Consider the following 23,402-nt stretch of genomic DNA (forward strand, 5'->3'; position numbering starts at 1 on the left):
GCATGTCATAGACCAAAGGTCAAGAAACACATGCTGTCCCCAAAAGCAAAAGGGGAGGTCAAGGTCACTATACTTTCCTCTTTCATCTTCCTAAACCATAACTTATAGTTATTATAGGGCCACTTTCCGGGTTAAATATTTAGATATAAAATTACTATTAGTAACATTATTCATTTAAACCAAAACTTCAAAATTAACTACATAGTGTACAAGATTCAGAACTGAGAGGAGTTAAATTCAGTTTTAAAATTAAAACTACACTAAGTTTAAAAAATCCTCATAGTCCACCAACATACTGTTACAGAAAGGGACAGAATTGTGCTATTGTCCCCCCTAACTATTAAAACTGGTCCAGCATTACTGAAAATAGCTAAAACTTTTATCATCAGGAGATTGAAGAAACATATGATTTATTCATGAATTAGAAAATTATACAGCCATTACAGAATAGAATAGGCCCTTATAAGTGTGCTACTATGAAAAGACCCTCCATGTCCCTGACCTCCTAGAACTCCTCTGTCAGTATTTGCTGCCTTTCTCACTCCTCCCCTGGAAGAAGTGTCTGCTCTCACTGGTGATCCAGAGAGGGCAAGCAGAGCAGAGGGCCTAGTTTCTCTGAGCTCCTTTCAGATGTGCCTGTCAGCCAAGCAGGCAGAAGTATGAAGCCAGCCAGGAGCCATGGCCTATAATCCCAGCTACTCAAGAGGTGGAGATGAAGAAGAATGTGGTTATAGGCCAGCATAAGCAAAAAAAAAAAAAAAAAAAAAATGTTAGCAAGACACCATCTCAATCAATAAGTCAGGCATGATGGTACATGTCTGTGATCCCTGCAATGTGCCAGACTCTACCTGAAAAATAACTAAAGTAGCTTGGTGCCAGTAGCTCACACCTATAATCCTAGCTACTTGGGAGGCAAAGATAAGATCCAAGCCAGCCCAGGGAAATAGCTCACAAGACCCTATCTCAAAAATACCCAACACAAAAAAAGGGCTAGCAGAGTGGCTCAAGTGGTAGAGGGCCTGCCTAGCAAGTCTAAAGCCCTGAGTTCAAACCCCAGTAGAAAAAGAAAGGAAGAAAAGGAGGAAGGGAGGGAGAGTGGGAAGGGCTTGGGGGTATGACTCAAGTGGTAGAGCATCTATCTGCCTAGCAAGCTTAAGGTTCTGAGTCCAAACCCCACTACCAGAAAAAAAAAAGTAGGAAGCCTTACACATTCATAGCATGGGAGATGGAGAGGCACAGCAGGTGTGTCAATCTGTACTCACCTAGTTGTATTTAGTATTTCAGTGAGTCACATGAAATACTAAAAAGCTTCAGCATTCTTGGTGCACAATTAAGTTGTGTTTGCCAACAATACTGTTATTTCAATCTCCATCTGAGGCTTAATTTTCAATTGATTCTCAACCAATCTGGAAAGAGGGAGGGGAAGTCCTACATCTCAAAAATTTCTAAGATGTACCATTTATGAAAACAGATGCATTATAATGTGCATAATGTATCATGGATGCTAAATCAAAACAACCACATACAAATATATGCATATGCATAAAAATACCTGAAAAAAACAACATTAAATCATGTGCTGGGGAGAGTGGTAGGACTGAGAGATATGAAGGAGCAATATCACTTTTCACTCCACTTACTTTTGTGCTATTCAAAATTCTCCAACAAGCACTGCTATGGCCTGAATGTTTCTATCTCTCCAAAATTCACATGTTGAAATCTAATCCCTAAAGTGTTGATATGAAGAGCGGGGCCTGTAGGAGTGATAAGTCGTAAGGATGAATCCCTTGTGACTATGATCAGTGCCCTATGAAAGCAGTCTCCTGCTCCCATATGTGAGGACACAGCAAGGAAATGCTATCAACGAGAAGCAGGCCCTTGGCAGACAAGGAAGGTATCTGTGCCTTGATCTTCAGCTTCTTAGCCTCCAGAACTGTAAATCACAAATTTCTACTGTTTATAAATTACCCAATCTAAGGCATTCTTTTGTAGCCTGAACAGACTAAGACAAGCATGGATTCATATATCACTGTGGGAATTTTCATATTTTAAAAGATAGTTTAACAATTTTTGTTAGAAGTTTAGTAATTACAGACCAAATGCAAGTTTCTGAACTTTATAATCACTAACATTTTAGAGAAGTGGTTCTCAAAATGTGGTCCAGACCAACTGTATCAACATCACCTGGGAGCATGTTAGGAATGCAAACTGAGGTCCTGCCCCAAATCTACAGACCAGAAAACTCAGGGTGGGGCCTGGCAATGAGTGTTTGAAACAAGACCTTCCCAGATTATAGTACTACCTAAACTTTGAGACCCACAGGGCCAGAGAGTAACAAGTAACACAGCTGCCTTTACTACACCCTGAAATACATCCTCAATCAAGTAGCAACTTGTCAATGACAACACAGAGTATTTGTGGCTGGTGTTTCTCTTTCATAATATTAGCATGTTTTTTTAAAAAATTAAGTAGTACTAGCATTTATAGATACCTGTTTGGTGATCGTCTTGGCCAATGTCTTCTGTTAGATTCTGCAAGAAATATGTTCATTATTACTAAGAAATTACATGCCATACAGCAAGTTTTAAAATTTAGTATTTTCATAAGCAATTGATATCTCATTCACAATTCAATTTTTTTTTAATCAAATAATTTACACAAAAAGACCAAACAGATGGTGGTTTTGTGTTTAAGGTTGACTTACTAGCTGGTGGCTCACACCTGCGTGAGATTGGAAGGATCACCATTCAAGCCCAGCCTGGGCAAAATGTTCAAGAGATCCCATCTCCAAAAATAACCAGAGCAAAATGGTCTGGAGATGTGGCTCAAGCAATAGAGCACCTGCTTTGCAAGTGCGAAGCCCTGAGTTCAAACCACAGTCCCACCAAAAAAAAAAAAAAAAAAAAAGATTGACTTACTAGCTTATTAAGGGTATGATAGATCTTATGAATATTTGCCAGTGTTGAGAGATGAGAGTTCAGCTGAAAGTCTTTAAAAGAAAAAGGAGAAAAACCAGTGTTATTTCCCAAACTGCAAAAAGACTTAAAGCCCAATAGTGAAGATAAATGACGTTTCCACATATCAATTATTTGGTGCTTATAAATTTTAAAAACACCAAACAAACATGCAACTACTGAGCTGTCCTACCTCCTAGAAATAAGACCTGACAATAAAGTTAAATTCCTAACCAATTGTTAAAACTCATGAGTTTTTCATGTGAATTCTAAGATAAAAAGAAAATACTGTAGTTGCTGTAAAATCCTGCCTGCAGTGAACTTGAACTTAATATAAATAATGTGAGTAAATAAAACGAGTCACACAAATAGAAGACAGATGAGCGCTCAAATGAAATGCACTCACTTTCCCCCGCCCTTCCCTCTAGAATTTTCGGTACATAAGCAAGCTCCTGGCAAGAAAATGACAGAAAAGCATTTCTTAACATATATTTACTTACACGTTTTTTTGTGATAGATTATAGAGCAGAGAGTAAAACTGTTCTCTCTACTGCTGCCCCTCCCCTTCAACACACACAGATCACAGAACTGTCCTGCGTGCTCCACACCTCAGAGGCCAGGGCCCGGTGTAGTCTGCACAGTTATTTGCAGGCACTGCAATAGTAAAGTGTGCCACAGAAGCAGGAATCACACTCCTAAGGAACCAGGCCCAGATCAAGGAGTACATCCACGTATCACCTCTAATTATTTCAGATTACACACTAAGTCACGCACAAGAAAGACAGATGAAGTTGTTCCCTCCTGGAACCCTGCACAGCACAAAACTGTAATGAACTGATAGGCTTTTGCATTTCTCATTTCAAATGTTTTTATAAAGTATGCTTGTATACATATTAGGCCACACAAATGAACTAAAAATTTGTGAATAATTTCATATTTGAAAAAGCCATCAATAAAAGTATCATAAAATAAAAATTTACATTAGTTATTTTCTGTCACAGAGGTTAGTATGAAGATGACCTTGAAAAGATACTGTAACTCTCTTAGTTATGCCATTTTAATGAAAAGGAAGAAAAAAGGAAGTCCCCTTTCACTGGAATATTTGGACGCGTGTTAGATACAAAGAACAGATTTCAAACATCAGATGCTACCATGCAAGCTGTCTGTGCAGGGGCTGCTTTCCTGCTACTAGTTAGAAAGGTTTACTTTCTCTTTTACATTCTGCTAGGAATCCGGTTCTTGGCAGGCCTGCAGGACAGCAGGCCAAATGACAGCAGAGTCCCTGACACTTCATGCAGGCAGCAGGAGCGGCAGGCCATATTTGCTCGCTACATGAGCAGTGCTCCAGCCCAGAACCAGCATTTTGACTGAGAGATGGCCAGAGGCTCTAAACAGGCCTCATATAGAGACATGTGTTAATTGTCTGGTGTGTGAATTATCTAGGCATGCTTAGAGTAAATGATGACATCATGTTGCACAGAATCTGTGTCTTCCATCTTACTTAGTACAATTGCCCAGAAAGGATTCAGAAAAGCACCTTGGGTATGCAACTGTGTGCATGTGTACATATGTACTTATTTATTTTAGTTTACACTTACTAAACACAGATGAGGGTCACTAAAACTAGAAGTGACAGCCCTCTCCAAACCTGCAAGAGGCTGTGAGGAGCTGAAATATCCAACTCCCACACCCTCCCCATATGCTACACCAAGCCATATCCCTCCACACACACTTTGGTATTCTCTCAATTTAAAAACAGGAAGACAGGCCAGCCGTGGTGGTACATGTCCACAATCCCAGCACTCAGGAGGCTGAGAGGCAGTAACATCACAAATTCCAGGCCAGCCTGGGCAACTAGTGAGACCCTGTCTCAGATAAAAAAAAAAAAAAGAAGATAAATTATACATTCTATTATCATCTAGAAATTAAACTCTTGGCACCACTCACTCCCCAAAAGAAACCAAAACCAGAACAGAAAACTTGAGGCTCCAGATTCTCTTTTCACTGAGGCCATAGAGAAAGGAGAAAGAAGCTTACAAAAACCATACACAAAGTGAGGTCCTTCTGACACTCCCCCCACTACGCTTTGTCACTTTACCACCCTGGTATACATTCAACTGTCAGACTATACAGAAGACAAGCTAGGCAAATTGAGGCTATTAAACCTTTCTTCCTCCTATACATGAACATGGGAGAAGTGGAAATGCTAAGAAATGAGTTGCCCTTGACCTGAACTCCAGGACTTTAGAGAGCTAGGCTTTTCCCATATATCCACTTTCATACCACTCACAAAACCCTTCACTTTCAACTCCACATTCTGCCCATCATTTTCCCTACTCCCAACAGAGTAGAAGTGTGCACTCACTCTGTTCCTGCCAAAATTTCATTTTGTTTTACAACCTAACTTTGGAGTCTAACAGCTGGTTCAAATCTCAAGTCTACCAACTATTTAACCTGCACCTCAATTTCCTCATCTGTAAAATGAGAATAAGGAATTAGCCATCAAAGCGTTGTGGTAAGGACGAAAATAAGCAGACACCTGCCACACCACCTAACAGTGCCTGCAACACAGTAAGCGCTCAAGAGAAGTTATCCATTACCTCTATATTTGCTTACAGCATTCTCAACACCAGCCATCTAAAACAGCTTCTACTTTCACTACATTACATCAGAGACCCCAAATCAGATTCCCTCTGTGACTGAGGCATGTGGCCTGATACACCACTACAGCCCATAACTACACTGTTGTATTTCATACAACCAACTGATGTTTATAGTAACAGATGCAGGTAACTGCAACACACTGAAAACACACAGGAGGATTTACAATTGGGTTTTATAATTGAAGTTTCTTTTCATTATAGGCCACAAAAATAATAAGGATCATTTCACAAATCACACAGTATGTCAGCAATTATCCATATCCATCCCTACTCCTACCACCCCATCATTACTTCCCACAAACAGAAAATAAAACAAAACTGGTAACATGAATAATCTTTCTTTAGTTTCACCAACACAGAAAGTTAAGAAGAAGGCACAAATTTGGTGCAGGGGGATGGAGGGGAGGAACAAAAATAGCAGTAAAAGATAAATTCACAAAGGTTAACACATATTGGATTTGAGGTTCATCTGTTCAGTGCTCAGGGCAAGTAACAGACTTTGAAATCTAAAATAGATTTCACATCCTTAAGGCATAGATGTGAGGGGTAAAGATCAAATGCTTTACAGAGAATGCATTTAGGAAAGCACTAACTGATTCATAAAAATCTCCTTCTGCTCATATTTCAATTCCAAAGGATAAATACAAGGTTAGGTCAACTGTACTCCATGATCACATGGCTTTCCACAGTAAAGCAGTGACTGGGTTGACTCTGCTGTGTAATAGGCACACTCCTCTACATTCCACATTAAAAGTGACAATTGCCTCTGCACAAAGGCACAGCCTGAGAAATAGCTTGCCTAAATTACATGCTGGGTATCCTTAAAACTATCAACAAAAGCTCACTGAACATAAAATAGTGTAGTTTGTTTTAATTACTATTTGCTGTGACCTGCACAATATGAAAGTGATGTTCATCACTGAGGAGGTCAGAGTCCATTCCCTAAGCTACTGTAACTATGGAAGTCCACAATACAGGTAGACATGTAAATACTAGTAATGAAACAATTATGTAAGTTTGGACTGTCAACCAAAAGAATCAAATTAAAAAATTAACAGTCCTAACAGTCGATTCCCAGATGAGGGTCAGAAACTACGTAAATACGTGAAAAGCAAAAGCAGTCCTTTATACCATAAAAGTCACTTGTGAAATATAAACAGGAGACGATCTCAATTATAATAGGCACAAAAGGCAATAATATACATAGGAATAACTTCAATATCTAAGATATGAATGAAGGCACAATAAAAATCTAATGAAAGACATAAATGTAGACCATTAGGTTCCTGGAATTGGAAGCCCCAAAACTACAATCGCTTCTCCCTCCCTAAGCTACAACTTAAATGCAATCAAACTCCCATCCCACCTGCCCTGTAGTTCCTTGCCCCAAAAGAGCTAAAGAAAGGAAGTCAGGCAAGCTTGGCTGACTGATCCTAAAGTTCATGTAGAACAACAAACATGCTAGAGCTGCCAAGAAATTGTTGAAAAAGGAATGAGGAAGAGTGTATTCCATCAGGTATGAATACAGAGCAAAGCAGAGTTTGGTGATCCTGGTAGCAGGCGCAGTGTAAGTACTGTAGGCTTTATAGGCCTTCTTCACCTCTGTTCTACTACGGTAGCTCAAGAGCAGCCATAAGCAACATGCAAGTTAGCCAACATGGCTGATTTCCAATAAAACTTTAGTTGGTGGACCTTATTTGGCCTCTGGGCCATAAACTGCCAATGCCTGGTATAAAGTACAGTAATGTTAACAGTATGGTACGTGTGCAAGAAGATAAATCAACGGAAGTTGATAAACATGTCTGCATGCATAAACATACATATAATTCATACATGATAAAACAGCACTTCAAATCAATAGAAAATAGTAATTATTCAGTAATAGAGGGACAACTAGTTAAGATTTACAAGCTAAAATTCACTCCAACCTCATCTAAAAGTTACAGATGGAAAGCAGCATGCACTTCCTGTAGTTTTTGAACAACCCTGGAACTCTTCCACCTCAGGGCCTTTGTTCATGCAGAGTTCTCTGCCCCCTAAAAACATGGTTTGCTCTTGCACTTCAACAGGTTGCCATTTAAATACCACATCCTTATATAATCCTGCCAGACCAACAAACAAGATCCCTTCTGCATTCTTCCGCCTTACCATGCTCTACTCTTGTTTGTGGCATTAGCACAGTGACATTACACCATGTATTTGTAAATATGTATCATAAAGTAAACTCTACAAAGACCAGGATCTTGGCCTTGACCACTGCTGTTTCCCTAAGACCTAGAACAGAACCTGGCACATACTAGGTGCCCAATAATCAGAAATTTGTAGGTAACAAAGGTACCAAGACTTAAACTTGGTATGTTCAGAACATTTCATTTGATCTTCAGATGTGAGATGTGTCACTGTGAAAAGAGGAGATTCAAGGGAAAGGCAAATGAAGAACCTGTGAGCCCTACTTGAGAGTTTAGATGGAGTGTCCTAAGAATGTGTATTTTCAACTAGGCCAGAGATTAGGCAAATTAACAGATGAACATGGCACATTCGAGCAGTACCAACTCTACCCAGTGGTCATTTATTTATCTATGACAATTTTTCATGAAAACAAGCATGAAGATGGCAGGAGAGGTCAAGTAGGTTCACCACCTGAGTATGCCTGGGACAGCCTGCTTCACTGACCTCTCTCTGCCCAGCAGAGCTCACATGGAGAGGTTGGACAAGCACCCCCTGTAAGAATCCAGGTACTGCAGAGCGTTCTAATCAGGAGTTTGTTAGGAAGATCACTCTAGGACAAGAATGGAGCATAGATGACAGGCAACCTGGATTTAGAGTAGCTATTTATGGAGGTGACTGGAGGCATCCACTACCAAGGTGGGAAATAAATGATGAAGCCCTCCTGCTAGAGAGAGGTCGTAAAAGTGGACAGGAGAGACCCTGAGTGCACTGAATCTGCAGAAAATGGTCACTTATTCAACAATAATAAGGCAAATTCAACAATATTCACTTGGAGGAGGGGGGATAGGGGATTTCAATTGTCCTATTAACTGCCCTCTTCTACTTAATGAGTAAGCTGTGACAAATAGTCACTCCATTTCAGTTTCCACGTGCCAGCCACATTTTTCTGTATGCCTAGTAATTAAAAGCGATGTATTTTTCATTAAGCATGTCTCTAAGTGCATGCCAGCTGCTTGCACTGCCGAGGAAGAGTGGCTATGCCGATTTACCAAGACAATCCCCGCTGGGGGGTCTTCTGTGGTGCAAGTCGCACCTCAAACAGGAACTTAGGAACCAATTTCTATAGAAAATGTGATTTTTCCACAAGAAGAAAACCTAACTGGATTGCATATGGGAGCTGAGAGAGCTCAGTGCTTCACGTCCTATGTCTGATCTCTACCCTTCACCAACTCATGCAGGCTGACGCCCAGCTATGGCCAAGCTGGTCATTCCTACCTGAAATCACTAGGTGCAAAGCTACTTCTCCTGCTCTAGTGGGTTTCTAATGAGGCAAAAAAGTCAATCTGTCTTCACAATCCACAGCATTTCCTACCCAAAGTTGTTAATAACCAAGCACACAAATATTAAATACTGAAGATATTTAAAAATTCAAAATTTAAATTAAAATATTAAAACTTAAATATTTAAGTATTTTAATATTAAAAAACACTAAAACTGGCTAAATCAAACAATCTATGAACTTTTTTTAACAGAAAAAAATGGGCCAGAGGAATAAGATAAAGAAATAAAGGGCATCAGGATAAGAAAGGAGGAGAAGAACTTACCACCTGCAGGAAACATGATTTTACATACAGAAGCCTAAAGAATTCACCAAAACATGGTTAGAACTGATAAATTCAGTAAGGCTATAGGGTACAAAAACAATATATAAAAACCAGTAACTTTTTTAAAGATGAATAACAAAATTGAAAGCAATTCCATTTATAATAGTTACAAAAATAAAATACCTAGGAATAAATTTAACCAAGAGTGGTATTTACCATAAAAATAAAAAACCCTGTCTGGAACACACTCCCATAGTCCTAGCTACTTGGAAAGCAAAGATCAGGACACTCACAGTTAAGAGGCAGCCCAGGCAAAACATTAGTGAGACCCCATCTCAACCAATAAGCTGGGTGGTACTCATGTACAGTCCCAGGTATGTCGGAAGCATAAGGAGGATTGCGACCCAAGCCGGTCCAGGCATAAACGTGAGATCCTAAAAAGCAAAAGGGCTGCTGGAATGGTTCAAGTGATAGAACGCTTGCAATTTTTATTAAGAAATTAACAGCATTCTTCGCAGAAATAGAAGAAATCATCATAAAGTTTGTATAGAACCACAAAAGACTAAATAACCAAAGGAATTATGAGCAAAAAAGAACAAAGCTAAACGTTACAATACCTGACTTCAAAACATACTACAAAGCAACAGTGACCAAAACAGCATGACATTGGCAAAAAGCAGGCACTGAGACCAATGGAACAGAATGGAGAGCCTAGAAATCCACACATCTACAGCCAACAGATTTTCAACAAAGGCAGAAAGTATCTTTAATAAGTGATTCTGGGAAAACTAGACATCCACATGTGGAAGAAAAAACTAGGCCCCTAACTCACTTTATATAAAAATCAACTCAAAATGTGTCAAACCTCAAGTGTAAGACCCCAATCCATGAAACTAGTAAAACAGATAGAGAGGGGAAGTACTTCAGGGCACTGGTCTGGGCAAAGGTATTTTGGATATGACCCCTAAAGCAAAATGTGCCAAATGAGATTACATCAAACTACAAAGATTTTGCACAGCAAAGAGAAAACCAACGGAGGGCAGAGACAATCTAAGAACAGGAAAAGATGTGCAACTATTCGTCTGACTCGGGATTAACTTTCCTAATACATGTAGAACTTAAGTCAACAGCAAAAAAAAGTCAATTTAAAACAGGCAAATGACCTGAACAGGCATTTATCAAACAATGTTATACAAATGACCAACAGGTACAAGAAAAAATGCTATCATTAATCATCGCTAACCATCACAAATTGAAACCTTAATGAGCTATCACCTCACCCTAGTTAGAATGGCTATTATAAAAAAGACAAAAAATAATTGCTGCCGAGGATGTGGAGAAAGAGGAATTTTTACACACTGCCGGCAGAATGTATGTTGGATTGCTGTCACAGAAGACAGTAGGACAGCTCCTCAAAAACCAGAAATGGAGCTAACACATGATTCAGTTACCTCACCACCAGGTACTCTCCAAAGCAACTGAGTCAGTATGTCAAAGAGACATGCGTATTAGCGTATCTACAGCAGCACCATTCACAGCAGCCAAGATCCGGATCAACCCAGGTGTCCATCAACAGATGAATGGATAAGGAAATGTGGCACATATGTACAATTAAAAGCAAATAGGGCTGGGACTCAAATGGTAGCATGCCTGCCTAGCAAGCATGAGTCCCTAACTTCAAGCAAATAGAAAAACATATATACATATATTTTATGGTATCTGAAAATAATATATATTCTCTTTCCTCATCAAAATGCTGTCCATTTTTCTATGCCACATTAGTCAAACTGTCTAACGATTTACCATTTTCAAAAAGAAAATGGTGCAGAAAAGGTAAGTGTTATTCCTATTTCAAGTACACTTCATTCTTCAGGACACTAAGATTCAAAGAAGTATTTTATTATTAGCTAAACTCCAGCCTGCCAATCAGTAAGCAATGTTCTCAGGTATAAACCTTTTAAATACAGCACTATGTACTTAATAAAAGCTTTTCAAGGACAATGCAAATGATGAAATAAACCTGTAAAGACTGGGGAGAGGGAAGTAAGGAAAGAATATTGACCACGTTGTTGCCAAGAATGAAACAGAGTTAGACAAATTACAGTGTATCAAAATCAGCACTCATTCTGAATGTGTTTGGGACAGAACAAGAATTCTATATAGTAGCACAGGACACAGGGCTAGGCCTCTCTAAAATGGGAACCCACCTGGAAGGTTTAAGGGTGCTCCAAGCCCCACCTCCTGAGAGGTGCTGCTTCACTGAGAAAGCCAAGGTGAGAGAGCCACTGTTCAGGGTGACGCTGCTTCCTTCCCACTAGAAACAGAAGCCCTTTCTCTCTGGGTTCCAGACAGACTGAAGATGAGGATATCAGTGATGTGACCTCTACCAACCCCAGAGGATATGTAACAGTCTCTGACTTCAATCATCGAGATTCTGCACTTCTCATTGCAGCATCAAAGAAAACAATCCAAGTCCTCCACAAGTCCTCACAAGGGCCCACACGGTCTGTCCTAGGTCGGCACTTTCAGTCCCCTGGCTCACCTTGTATTCCAGCCACACTCTTCCCTGAATACTCAAGTCAGCTCCTACTGAGGTAGGGCCTTTGAATTCACTATGCCCTCTGCCTCTGCTGCACTGTCCTCATTAATTAGCTCATAAGAGAGGTCTCCTCCAACATCCCTATCCCATCTGCCACTGGTTTAGATTTTTTTTCATAGTACTTACCACTTTCTGGTATTACATTTTAACAGCTTCTTTGAGAGTTCACATACCATATAATTCACTCATTAAAGCGTACAATCCAATGGTTTTAGTATATCAAGGAGTCACACACTCTGCTATCAGCACATGGAATTATAAACCCTATCATTACATTAGCAGTCCCTCTTCATTTCCCCACTCGCCCCTTCAACTCCTGGGAACCACTAATCTTTCAATCTCTATAGATTTGCCTATTCTGGACTTTTCTTATCAACTGAATCATACAAGTAGAGGTCTATCATGACCCTGACATTGTATATACTTTATACACTCACAGTTCTGTCACTCTCCCTAGAGCCCAAGCTTCAGAAGACTGGGACTTTTTTTGCTTTATCCACCACCCTATCCCAACACTTACAGTAGCCACAAGCCTAGCACATGGCAGGTATGAACAAACAGGAATGAAATGTTCTGAAAACTCACTAGATTAGAACATGGACGTTTCTTACATAACCCAGCAAAGACAGCTGAATAAAATGGGAAACCAAAAGACAATGTGCAGCACGACCTATTCAAGAAGCTTGGCTTTGGAAGGGAGACCAGATATGCACATGGGACTGAGGACACTGAGGGTGGGTTTTATGACTATGGGACTGGGGCATGTTTAAAATGCCCTGGAAGGCTGACAGAGCCAGAGTAGAGAGAGACAGGTCAGATCCTAAACCAGTGCAGTCCTGCATTTGAGCTCTAAGATACACAGTGGGATTTTAAAAGAAGAGTACAAAATGCAATTAAGTTTAAAAAAGATTGCATTAAAATGAGTTCTACCCCAAAATGACTTGAAATACAAATCTACCATAAAGTGAAGCCTACTCTTTGTGGAAAGTGTAAAATCTACACTTACAATACCAACTTACGGCTTTGCATACCAGCTAACAGCCGTCAGCTATATGACATGGCACAGGTCTCTCAATTGAAAAAACAAACATTCACATTTGAGGCTAAATTATTAAAAGCACGATGATTCGAAATGATTTTTTCATTCTGTAAGACTAGGAAAACCCAAAGGCTAGGTGTACAGTGAGTTTTTGCACTGCACGGACTTCAGGGCCATGCAGTATGAAGGAGGAATTTCTTTTTCTATTAAATGGTTAACAGTCCTCAGTATTGCTACAAGGCCAGAAGATGGGCATCTTTTGGGCCCTCTCCCCCCACTTCCAAACCCAACCCACTAGCTGGTGGCACCTGGAAAGCACTTAGGGAGCTTCCAAACACACCCAAGCCAGGCCCCAGTCCAGGTCAATTACATAAAAACAGGCAAGAGCCACTGTCACTCTTTCCTCCAGCAGCACCAGGTGACTCTAATGTGTGGTATCAGCAGCCACGCCACTCCTCCAACAAGCTCAACAGAGCCAGGAGGGATTCTCAGAGCATGCAAGGGCGCCCACCAGAGGGCGAAATAAAGGTCAAGACTGGGAAAAGATGACAAGGCTGAAAGGTGGGGCAAAAAGCATCAGGGGCATTAATGAAGGTGTTACCTTCATTTTCCTCATCAATAAACATGTGCTACTGATGAGATCCAAAAGCCAAAGAGGGGTGCCACAGAAAAAAAGGAAAACTGATCAGGGAAGCTGGTCATTGTAGGTGACTTAGCATTTTCATTGAGCACAAGATCCAAAGTTAAAGCCACCCAAGCATTGTCCTCCCAACTCTCACAGAAAGAGTCTGGAGAAGAAACCAGCCACTGGAGTGCTGCCGCATGCCACCCAGCACCCAACACACTGTGCCTGCTGATGCCTTCTCAATGGAGTAGTCACTTTGGGACACACAGTTTGGCTGCATTCCCAATGTGACAGGTACAGAAGACTCCAGATTCCTCCCTACTCCACAGACCCACTGTGCACACAGATCCACTGTGTCATTCAGAGTAAAAAAAAAAAAATCATCACTTAATCTTGCTAATGTTACAAGGACCCAAATTCAGAGGAAAGAACATCAGCTCTGGCATCAGACAGCCCTGGAGTGGAATCCCAGCTCTGCTGTGTACTAGCTGAGTGGTCTTGCACCATGTTAACAAACGAACTCATCCTGCCTCGGTATTCCCATCTGCACAGTCAGAATAACAGGATGCTCTCTACAGGCTACTGAGAGCCCACACCATACACCAACTGAGGTAATTGTCCTAGTCCCCGCTATTATAACATAGCACTCTTAAGACTGGGCCCAGAACAGCAAAAAGACAAATCAGAAGGCTAACTAGGTGATGAATTAATAGTTTTAAAATCACCAATGGACTTGACTGTTTAACTATCCTCGGTTTCCTGTTTAATTAATTAAAACATGTCATCTATGGTTCAATTTTGGGAATGATATCCATCAAAACAGATTAGGGCTGGGAATGTGCTCAAGTGGTAGAGTGCCTGCTTAATAAGCGTGAGGCCCTGAATTCAAACGCCAGTACTAAGAAAAAAATAAAGGGAAAAAATACCTAAACCTACCCTAAACTACAGAAAAAAAGGGAAGAAAATAATTTCAAAACTGATACATAAAGCTGTTACTAGCTCTGTTCAGAGAAGGTAAGCTTTATATTTTCTAGCTCTTCTGCAGTGTTGTTAGATAGCTCCTACACTTAACAATATTAAAAAGTTCCAAGGGTATTTCAATGCACATCTATTTAAAGTAAATAAAATCTAAGAAAACAAAACTACTTCACCACTAAACTAAGAAAGTATAGAAATGCTCTTCTTTGCCCCAATTCTTCAGTTGTCCCCTTGGAAGCAGCGTTTCCAAGGGCTTACTGCCCTTGCCAGCAAACCTGCAAAGTAGGAGGGAAGCTGAGGACAGGGTGGAAGACATTCAGAAACCCCAGATCCTCATCCTGCTGGGACCCATTCCAGGAAGAAAAGAACCAACGGCAAATCAGAGATAGCTTTATCAATCACTCTGAGGTCATCACTCACAGGCCAGGACACTATACTCAGGGGTTACTATAAGAATGAAATGAAAAGCACATGTTGAGAGCTACTTCACAGGCAGTCGAGGGGCATCCAGACCCTGGGGTGAGGTGAGAGGTGAGACTCAGTTCACCACTTGCTAACTATGACCTAGAGAAGATTAGTTAACCTTTCTGAGCCTCAGCTTCTCATCTGTGACACCTGGGGATAATAAACCCTAACCTGGAGAGAGTTAAATGGGCAGTTTTATACCTTAGTCCCATCTCTCCCTTTCTCCTTTCTTGCTCTGGCTTCCTTCCCACTCCTCTGCTCACCTGCCCCAACCCCGGCCCCTCACCTTCCCACTCTAGGTCCCACATGCCCACAGGTCTCGTGTGGTACCCAGTGCTCCCTCAGCTCAGTCTACCGTCCTCCTCAAGCCCATGCTCAGGTCCTTTTCTTCACACAGTAAAACTCCAAAAGTTAAACTCACAGGACCAATGGCTAACCTTTCCCTGAAGTCTAGTTTCAATGACTGCCCACAGGTTCCCAAAGCACCCCGAGCATCTATCACCTGTCCCATTCTTTACCTGTCCCCACCATGGAACTTACTGAAGGAAGGTTCCAGCAGCACAGAGACCTCAGCTTACTCTTGTCTGTTATAGCAGTGTCTGGTAGCACCTCTCAAACGCTTGAAGGGTTGAGTGCAGAAATTCCTCACTTGAGTCCTTTCTTTCTTAGGACATGTTTTCCTCAAGGGTTCCTTATTAAGGCCTGCTGAGGAGGCTACCATTACATGGTAATCGTTAGCAACAAACACGCTTCATGTGTTTTAGCTCATTTAATTCTCAGGACCACTTTTGACTTCCTCTCCTACTTTTTTTCCCCTCGATGTACCCTGACTCCACCCAGCACAACTGACTACTTTCCCTCAGCTTCAAGTTGGCTTCCTACAGGCACTTCTGCACTGCCCTGCCTTCTGCCCTGAAAAGCCCCTTACCTCTGTTAGCTCTTCATTTAAAGCCTTACCAGTAAAACACTCCTGTCCCCCCACATACAGGGGCACCTGTGCTCACCCCTTCTCTGCTTTCCTATCACCATGACAAATATACTACAGGATTTATTTGTAGTGTTACCTGCCTCCTCCCCACACCAGAATGAAAACTTCATGAACGATGAAGAATAGGGCATGGCACACAGTAGGTGCCCAATATTAACATTTGGTGACTGAACAACTCCATGGCACACAGTAGGTAGTTCTTATTACATGAGAACTCTGTTGGGTAACTCACCTGCGGTGACAACACTAATAGATGGCCCGGCAAAGATGTGAATACAGACATTCTGACTCCAGGGTGCACACCTAATAACTATACTTTCCCACCTCCCAGCCTGACCCACAGAGCTATTAGAAATCATCACATCCACAGGGCAAATGCTGGTTTTGAAGTCTTCAGGCCACAAAAAAGCCACATGCTGGAAAACCTTCAATAGAGCAAGTCATCTAACTCAACACAACTTCATGTGGTGAAGTACTAATTATCAGATGCTTAACTTACATAATAACAACAGGTTTTCTTTAGATTTAAGAGCTCAATGTGCAAGAGACAGCACACACGTGAGATCTGTGGTTTTTTATATTATTCCCATGAACAGCAAAATGACATGTCATCAACTAATATGATGAACAACCACAACAACCAAAAGAATATCTACAGGCCCATGGCAGAGTGCCCACAGACAGAGCCTTGATTGGACCTGGACTCCCAAAACAGCACAGTTGCCAGGGCTGAGCACCCTCCAAAATGGCCTCCCAGGCCTTCTCCTCACTTGCCTCCAACTTTGGGTTCACCCTGGGGAGTGGAGAGATCAGAGCAGCCCTGCCTGCTAAGGTGGAATTCCCTAATCAGAGAAAGAGCCAGAGCCCCAGAAAGCTGACTACTGCACTTCAGAACAAATGGATTACTCCCTGCTCTGCAAATCCTACTGATATAGTCCAGCAAGTAAGGATTTTCCAAAATATTCATGAGGAAAAATTCCTCTAAGATAGAACTAAGAAAAATCACACATAGAGTTATCATTTAATGTTTTATTCAGTTTATACATTAGTTTCAAAGACTACAAGCCTACCTTCCTAGGTTGAAAATAACTCTTCAACAATATTTTCTAGTTAAAGAAAAGCAATTCAAACCTGAAGTAGCAGACACTGCTAGAATCCTGGACACTATATTAGATTTGAAGCTGTCATGCAACAATTATTAAAATACATAATTCTAAAATGTATTTAATGTCTTTCTTCTTAAAACACATTTTAAAATGCATGTTCTGCTTATAAGAATAATTCTCAGGAGGTTCTTCTCCCAACCTAAATTTCAAATTAAGAAAAGATAAGGTATGGGAAGTTAGTAACACCAATTCAGGCTGACCAACTATAGTTTTCAGCATTGATGTCAGATTCACTACAGATCACTTTACTCTGTCAATTTTACCTCCAACCTACACATTTTACTTTCTAAATGAAGAAAACATTTCAGCAATCTCACAATATTGTTAACATTAAAAAAAAAATCCTTAGGACCCATATATAGTCATAAGACAAAGAGAAAAGCAGAAATACTTTAGGCCTCCAGAACAGACTTGTCACCGCACCTTAACCTTCTGTGCTTAAGACTCTGTGAATGAGATCAGACAGTCCTTCTGTTCCCTTGCACATCACCAGCTTTATAATCTCTCCACACCAGACATTCAAGATAATACCTGCATGTATTTTTTAAATATATTATTTAAATTAGTTTAGATACTGACTTTGTAAAAAAAATTAAGGCAAAGAATAAAAAGTGAAATTGTGCATTCCTTGAAAAAAATGTAAACGTAACAAACAGGACTCAGAAGCATGCAGGATAGCAGCTGGAAGAACTAAATTTTCTAGAAAATTCACTAAGGATTCAATAGTTAACTGCTGAGGTTCAATTCAATATATATACAAGCAACTGAGCAGAGCATCACGCTAGTGGATCCTAAGTAGGACATGGTCCCAACTCTCAGGGGGTGACAATCTGAGGAGAGAAGTAGTAAGTAAATAAGCAGTCACTGTTATATAACATGAACCTGGGCACTGGAAGAAAGCAGTACTTTGGATGGAAATGGAAGGGAGGGAAAAGAGCCACTAGAGAGGGGCGGAGTATGGCAGCTCCACAGTCCAGCACTGAGGGCAGGCAGAAAGAGGCAACCAAACTACAGCAGCTGCTCAACCCGAGGAGTTCTCTTCTGAGGAGTCCATATTTAAGTGAGCACCTGGAAGCCTCAAGATTCTTGGGTAGGAAGGGGAATCCTAAGAAGAAAGATCACTCAACTGGTGGTAGAGAAGGTGAAGGCAGTGCAGGTGGTGCCTGCCAAAAGATGACTGGTTATCCCAACAGAACGCTGGGTCAGCTCCGGGGTGAAGGCAACAGGTAAAGGAAGAGGGGACAGGACTGGGAAGAGATGCAGCCTCTCCTTCTCACAACCAACCATGGAAAGAAAGGGTAAGAAAATATCTAAGGTCCCAACTGCAGCTATTAAAATTACTGCAGTTTCATTAACCTAAAGAACAAAATTAATTGGTCTTGGATTCCTCCTTGTTTAAACTACTGGGAAGCTCAGAGCCAAATACATGGCCTATTTCCAACACAAAGTAGGCATGTCAGTGCACCCTGTGAAATCCACATATAATTATTTTCTTTCTCTTGATAGGATTTTATATAGATATAGTAAATCACCGCTAGTTCTTTTAGAATAAGGCATAAAACAAATCAACAGTTAAAAAAAAAAAATTGAGACCAAGCCAGAGAGAGCTGGTTTTCAGATGTGCAACCTGTAGGCTGCCAATCCAGAGCATTCTCCTCACCCTTCTCCCACCCCACAAAGCCCACATCCTACAACAGAAGTAGGAAAATGCCAGATTTTCACTTTCCCTCACAAGCAACAGTGGCATGAGATCAGTTCTACCTAATCACACAAATAAAAGTGTCCAAGGTGAGTCTCTGGAAAGAGTCTTTTCTGTTAAGAAGGAATTATAAGAGAACATGTTCCTTCTCTCTCTGCTTTTTTACACGGGCATGTCTGGTGCTGTGGCAATGATATTGCAAACATGAAGTAAGGAGTCCGAGCATCAAAAGCCAACATACTAAGAAGAGAGGAAAAAATAGGCGGAAAGAGCCTGGTTCATTAATGACATTATTAAGCCACTGCATCTGCCTTAGAACCACCAACCTCCACACATCCTTAATAAGTTCTATTACTTAAGGAATTTTTAGTTATCATTATTTGCCAAAGGCACCCTAACTGATTGAATACAAATCATGAAATCAGTTTCTGACAGACTGATTTTTATACTGCTGAGTTAGCTGGATTATTAGCTGTTAATTATTAGCTATAATAAGCAGGAGATGATGATAGTGATTAAGATGAGAATAATGCAAACATCATAAACAGGAAGACAGGAATAACTTAATAAAGAGCTACTGTAAGCAGATAAAGATAAAAACAGAAAAGGAGATAATGAAAAAAATTGGGGGGTAGGGAGAAAATGTGATTAAGCACCAGTAGGGACACTTCTTGGGGCCAGGAACAGATAACGGTGGGAGTAAATGGACAGAATGTTGAGAGTTAAAGTTCTCGAAAATGAAGAGAATGAGGGAAACCTTCTCTAACACATGTTATGGACAAGATTACCTGAAAACCCTGAAAGCCAGAAGTGGTAAAGTATTAAAACTCGAAAGAAAATAAAGGACCTCCTCAAGGTTAAAAAACCAAAAAACCCTAAAACCAGAGGAGAAAGTAAGTATAAGCGGAGATTGTAGCAGCCTAGAGCTTTGAGAGGGTTGAGGGAGAGGGGTAGATTATGTGTGTAAAAGGCACTTGTCCTTTGGGTGTAATAGAACAAAAGAAAAAGGAGATATACTAGCCTTTTTTTTTTTTAATCTTGAAGGAAATTATAGCTCTTGTGTATTTTTCAACCTGATCACTTTATCCTTTCCAAGAGCAAATTCCAGAATTTGCTTGGGGTTTTTTTGAAATGTCCATATTACAAAGGGTTTATTGGACATTTCACCACAGGCTTAAGTCAAATATGATGGATAGATATGAATTTAAAAAATCACACATTGACCTGTTTTTCAGGCGTTACAAAAAGAACTCTCATGCAGTAAGTTTGCAAGTTCAGTATAGCTGCAATCATACCAAAAAGGTTTCCAAAGTTTTTTTACCATTAGGAACATTAAAGTATCCTTCTAATGACTATGTTACTAATAGTTTCATAATATCTGCTATATCACATAATCTCTCATCTATGAGCGAATCATATGGCCATTAGATTTGGGAGTTATCACAATAAAAGGAACTGACAAAGGATGTGATGATTGGGAGTCTACAAACTTGAGAACATGGTCTCTAATATTAAGGAATTACAGTCACAGCTAAAAAGCAAGCAAGTCTCATTTGCTTTCCATACTTATTTTCACGTTTTCCCTTTGCCCACCTTCCCATTTACATGCTGGCTTTACGAAGGGACAATTTCCACCCTAAATTCCATTAAGCTGCCTCCATCACTCAATTCACTTCAAAAAATCCCTTTAGGCAATCCAAACAACCCAAGAAATAGCAACACATAGTTTATATTATCTTCAGGGCCCCATGTGTTTTTCTGCGTTCCAATATTTACACGGGGCTGTACCTTTCAACCTAGGGCTTCCATACACTGGCTGCCACAATAAATACACCGTCCTAGAGGCAGCTTTAGACAGTGCTTCTTGAGCATTTTCTCACAGCCAGCATACTAAATAGTTCAAGACTAAGCATTTATTCCACAAGGCCACCAAATGCGAGGGGAAACAATTCGCTGGAGATGGGGAGAAAGGACTGTGCTTGGCTTGGGCTCTTCTCTGCCGCCGACACCGTCGCGGGGGCTGGGGCGCCTCCCTCCCTCCTGGCCCGGGTCACAGGGGAATAAAACACGAGTTGGCAGAGCAGGGAGGCTCCGAGGGCGCGCTGCATTGTGGGACTCGTTTCCACAGTTACCCACGTGCACCCAACCCAACCGCGGCCCGGCACGGCCTGGACTACAAGTCCCAGAATTCCGCGAGCCTGCCCTTCCCCTTCGCACCGGCGACTGGAGCCAGACCCTAAAGGAAACCCCTAAAGCGCTCTCCCCGCACGCCGGAGAGAGGTCGCGCCACCCAGGAGCTGCACTGGGCCTCCGGCCCGGCCCTCTTTTAGGGAACAGAGTCTCGAGGCATCAGCCTCCACACCTGATGGCCAGAAATTAGACAACTGCGTCACAGACTACCAATCCCAGGGACCCCAACACCTCCCTTGCGCAAAACCCCCCATCCGACCTCCAGGGCCCGACCCCTCAGGCTCCCGCCGCGGAAAGCCCGCAGCCCGCGCCCCTGCCCAGCCTCCCAGTCCCGCAGCTGGCGCCCGCATCAACGCTGACCTCTCTTCCCGCGGCTCCGGGAGAGCGGCCGCCAGAGCCAACCTCGGGACACCTCCCCCCTCCCTGCAACTCGGCCCCGCCCCCTCTCCTCCGCGCACCCAGGGCTCTGGGCTGCCCCCTCCAGGGACCCAGTCTGGACTGGGGGGAAGCACCTCCCCCAAACACACAGCCGGTCAACCAGGTCCCGCGCGGACCGAACCTGGGGGTGACAGTCCTCCTTGTGTCCCAGCCCCTCCCAACCTCTCCGTCCTCCCTAACTAGCTCTTCTCCCCACCTCATCTCTGGGCCCCCCATGCTGCCATCCCAGCCCTCCCCATCTTCCTCCCCTTCTGCTCCCAGTTGCCCAACTGTCCCAACATCTGCCCCCAAACCCTCGCACTCTCGGTTACCCTACCACCCCTTCCAATGCCCCTCCCGCGCGCCGGACTCCCCAACTATTTCATCACACCCCAATGCCTCCCACTATCTCGCTCTTCCGTTACATCAGCCCTCAGCCCCTCGCCTGCCCTCCTGCCCGGCTCGGCCGCTGCCCCCGTTCCCCTACCCCATTGTTTCCCCCCACACCCCCGCCAACCAGCCCTTCTTTCCATTGTCCCCGCCCCCGCGCTCCCCTCACACTCACCCGCCTTTCTCACCGAGCAGCCCTCACCGCTCAGCCCCTGGAAATCCTCACCCCTGCGCCCCACTCGCTCTCTCGCTCCCTCTCTCCCCCTCCGATGCCACCCTCGGCCCTGCCCGCCAACGCCCCGGCGCTGCCTCCACCTCCATTCACGCCGGACACTGGGGTCCGGGCCCTTCATCGCACGTCCCGCCCCCCCCTTCCCCCAACACTGAAATGGAGCCAGTCCCCACCCCCCTCACCTCCGCCCTCCCCGGCAGGCCGTCCCCTTCCCCCCATGCCCGCCCCCGCTCCACGCCGCCCGCAGCGTCACCGCCCGCCCCGGGTTGGGAAGGGGTGGCTCCGGGGCAGGGGCTCCCGGCGCGTTTCGGGACAGGAGGCGTGGGGCGTGGACACCGGGAGCCTAGTGGAGAGTGCTAGCAACTGCCCGGCACGTCCACTCTTAGCTACTCACTGACAGCTGCGGCATCCGAGTGCATTTTCGGGCAGCTCCCACCCAGCTCGCCGCCCGGACTCCCGCGCTCGCCTCGCGGTACCCCCACCGGCTCGCCGCACCTCGGCTCGGAGCTGAAGACCCGCCGCCAGGCACTCCCGGCCCGCCCCTCGAGCCTTCTTCATTGGCTGGCCCTGGGCCGAGGTACCGCCCCTCTTCAGCTCTCATTTGACAAAAGGAGTGCCGATAGCACCGGTCTGGAGCTGGCATCGAGGCCACGCCCCCATGCTGCAATATGATTGGTCCCGGCCCTTCGTCTCCGTAACGCCCCTGGCGGAGGCAACTCTCTACAGTGTCAGGTTGGGCCCGGCTGCTGTCAGTCATCTCCGGGGGTCCAAAAGCGCGTGTAGGGGCGAGGCTGGGGAATTGGTCCACCTTGACCCTGAAGCCCCGCCCTGTGGCGAGCGGGATTGGCGGAGCTGGAAACCCACAGAGAAAGACGGGTCGACGTCTGAAACAAAGCACGCGAAGTGTTCTCCCGAGACCCGAGGAAGGGAAGTGCATTTGGGGCAGCTTGAATCCCACTGCTCGGAGTAAAGAAGTCTGCCCATCCCTAGTGCCTGGTGCGACGCATCCTAGTCTCCCATCGCTTGTCCCGTACGCCTCCCAGCGGCTCGCTGCAGGAGTCCAGTCCTCGTTCAACTTGGACTGGGACTCCTCTTGCCAGCTGTTTCCTACCGCAGGAAACTGGAAAAAGAATTGCCGCGCCTTCATTCCTAGCAAAACCCTCCAGTGGGAACCATATCCCATTTCCCCACTTTGGAAATGAATTTCTTTTCCAGAGTCAACAC

The 23,402-nt window shown here is 43.2% G+C and overlaps 1 protein-coding gene across 7 annotated transcripts in view; it reads right to left on the bottom strand.

Annotated features, from left to right (window-relative positions):
• The window catches only part of Dcun1d4 (defective in cullin neddylation 1 domain containing 4), a 71,423-nt gene extending 48,694 nt beyond the window's left edge, over positions 1-22,729 (bottom strand). Inside the window, exons 1-3 of one of the 7 annotated variants that reach the window (XM_074042275.1) lie at positions 22,573-22,729; positions 2,919-2,989; positions 2,492-2,531 (exon numbers count right to left, since the gene is read on the bottom strand). In XM_074042275.1, the coding sequence (XP_073898376.1) occupies positions 2,492-2,531; positions 2,919-2,989; positions 22,573-22,597 (136 nt within the window). In that variant the 5' untranslated portion in view covers positions 22,598-22,729. Of the gene's footprint in view, positions 1-1,262; positions 2,097-2,491; positions 2,532-2,918; positions 2,990-15,636; positions 16,589-21,499; positions 21,552-22,121; positions 22,190-22,572 lie in introns of those variants that run through there. The other 6 variants (XM_074042279.1, XM_074042280.1, XM_074042277.1 and 3 more) reach the window with 6 other exon arrangements.
• Positions 22,730-23,402: the final 673 nt, after the last annotated feature.

This window comes from Castor canadensis, chromosome 9 (assembly GCF_047511655.1).
Source record: "Castor canadensis chromosome 9, mCasCan1.hap1v2, whole genome shotgun sequence".
Taxonomy (NCBI): domain Eukaryota; kingdom Metazoa; phylum Chordata; class Mammalia; order Rodentia; family Castoridae; genus Castor; species Castor canadensis.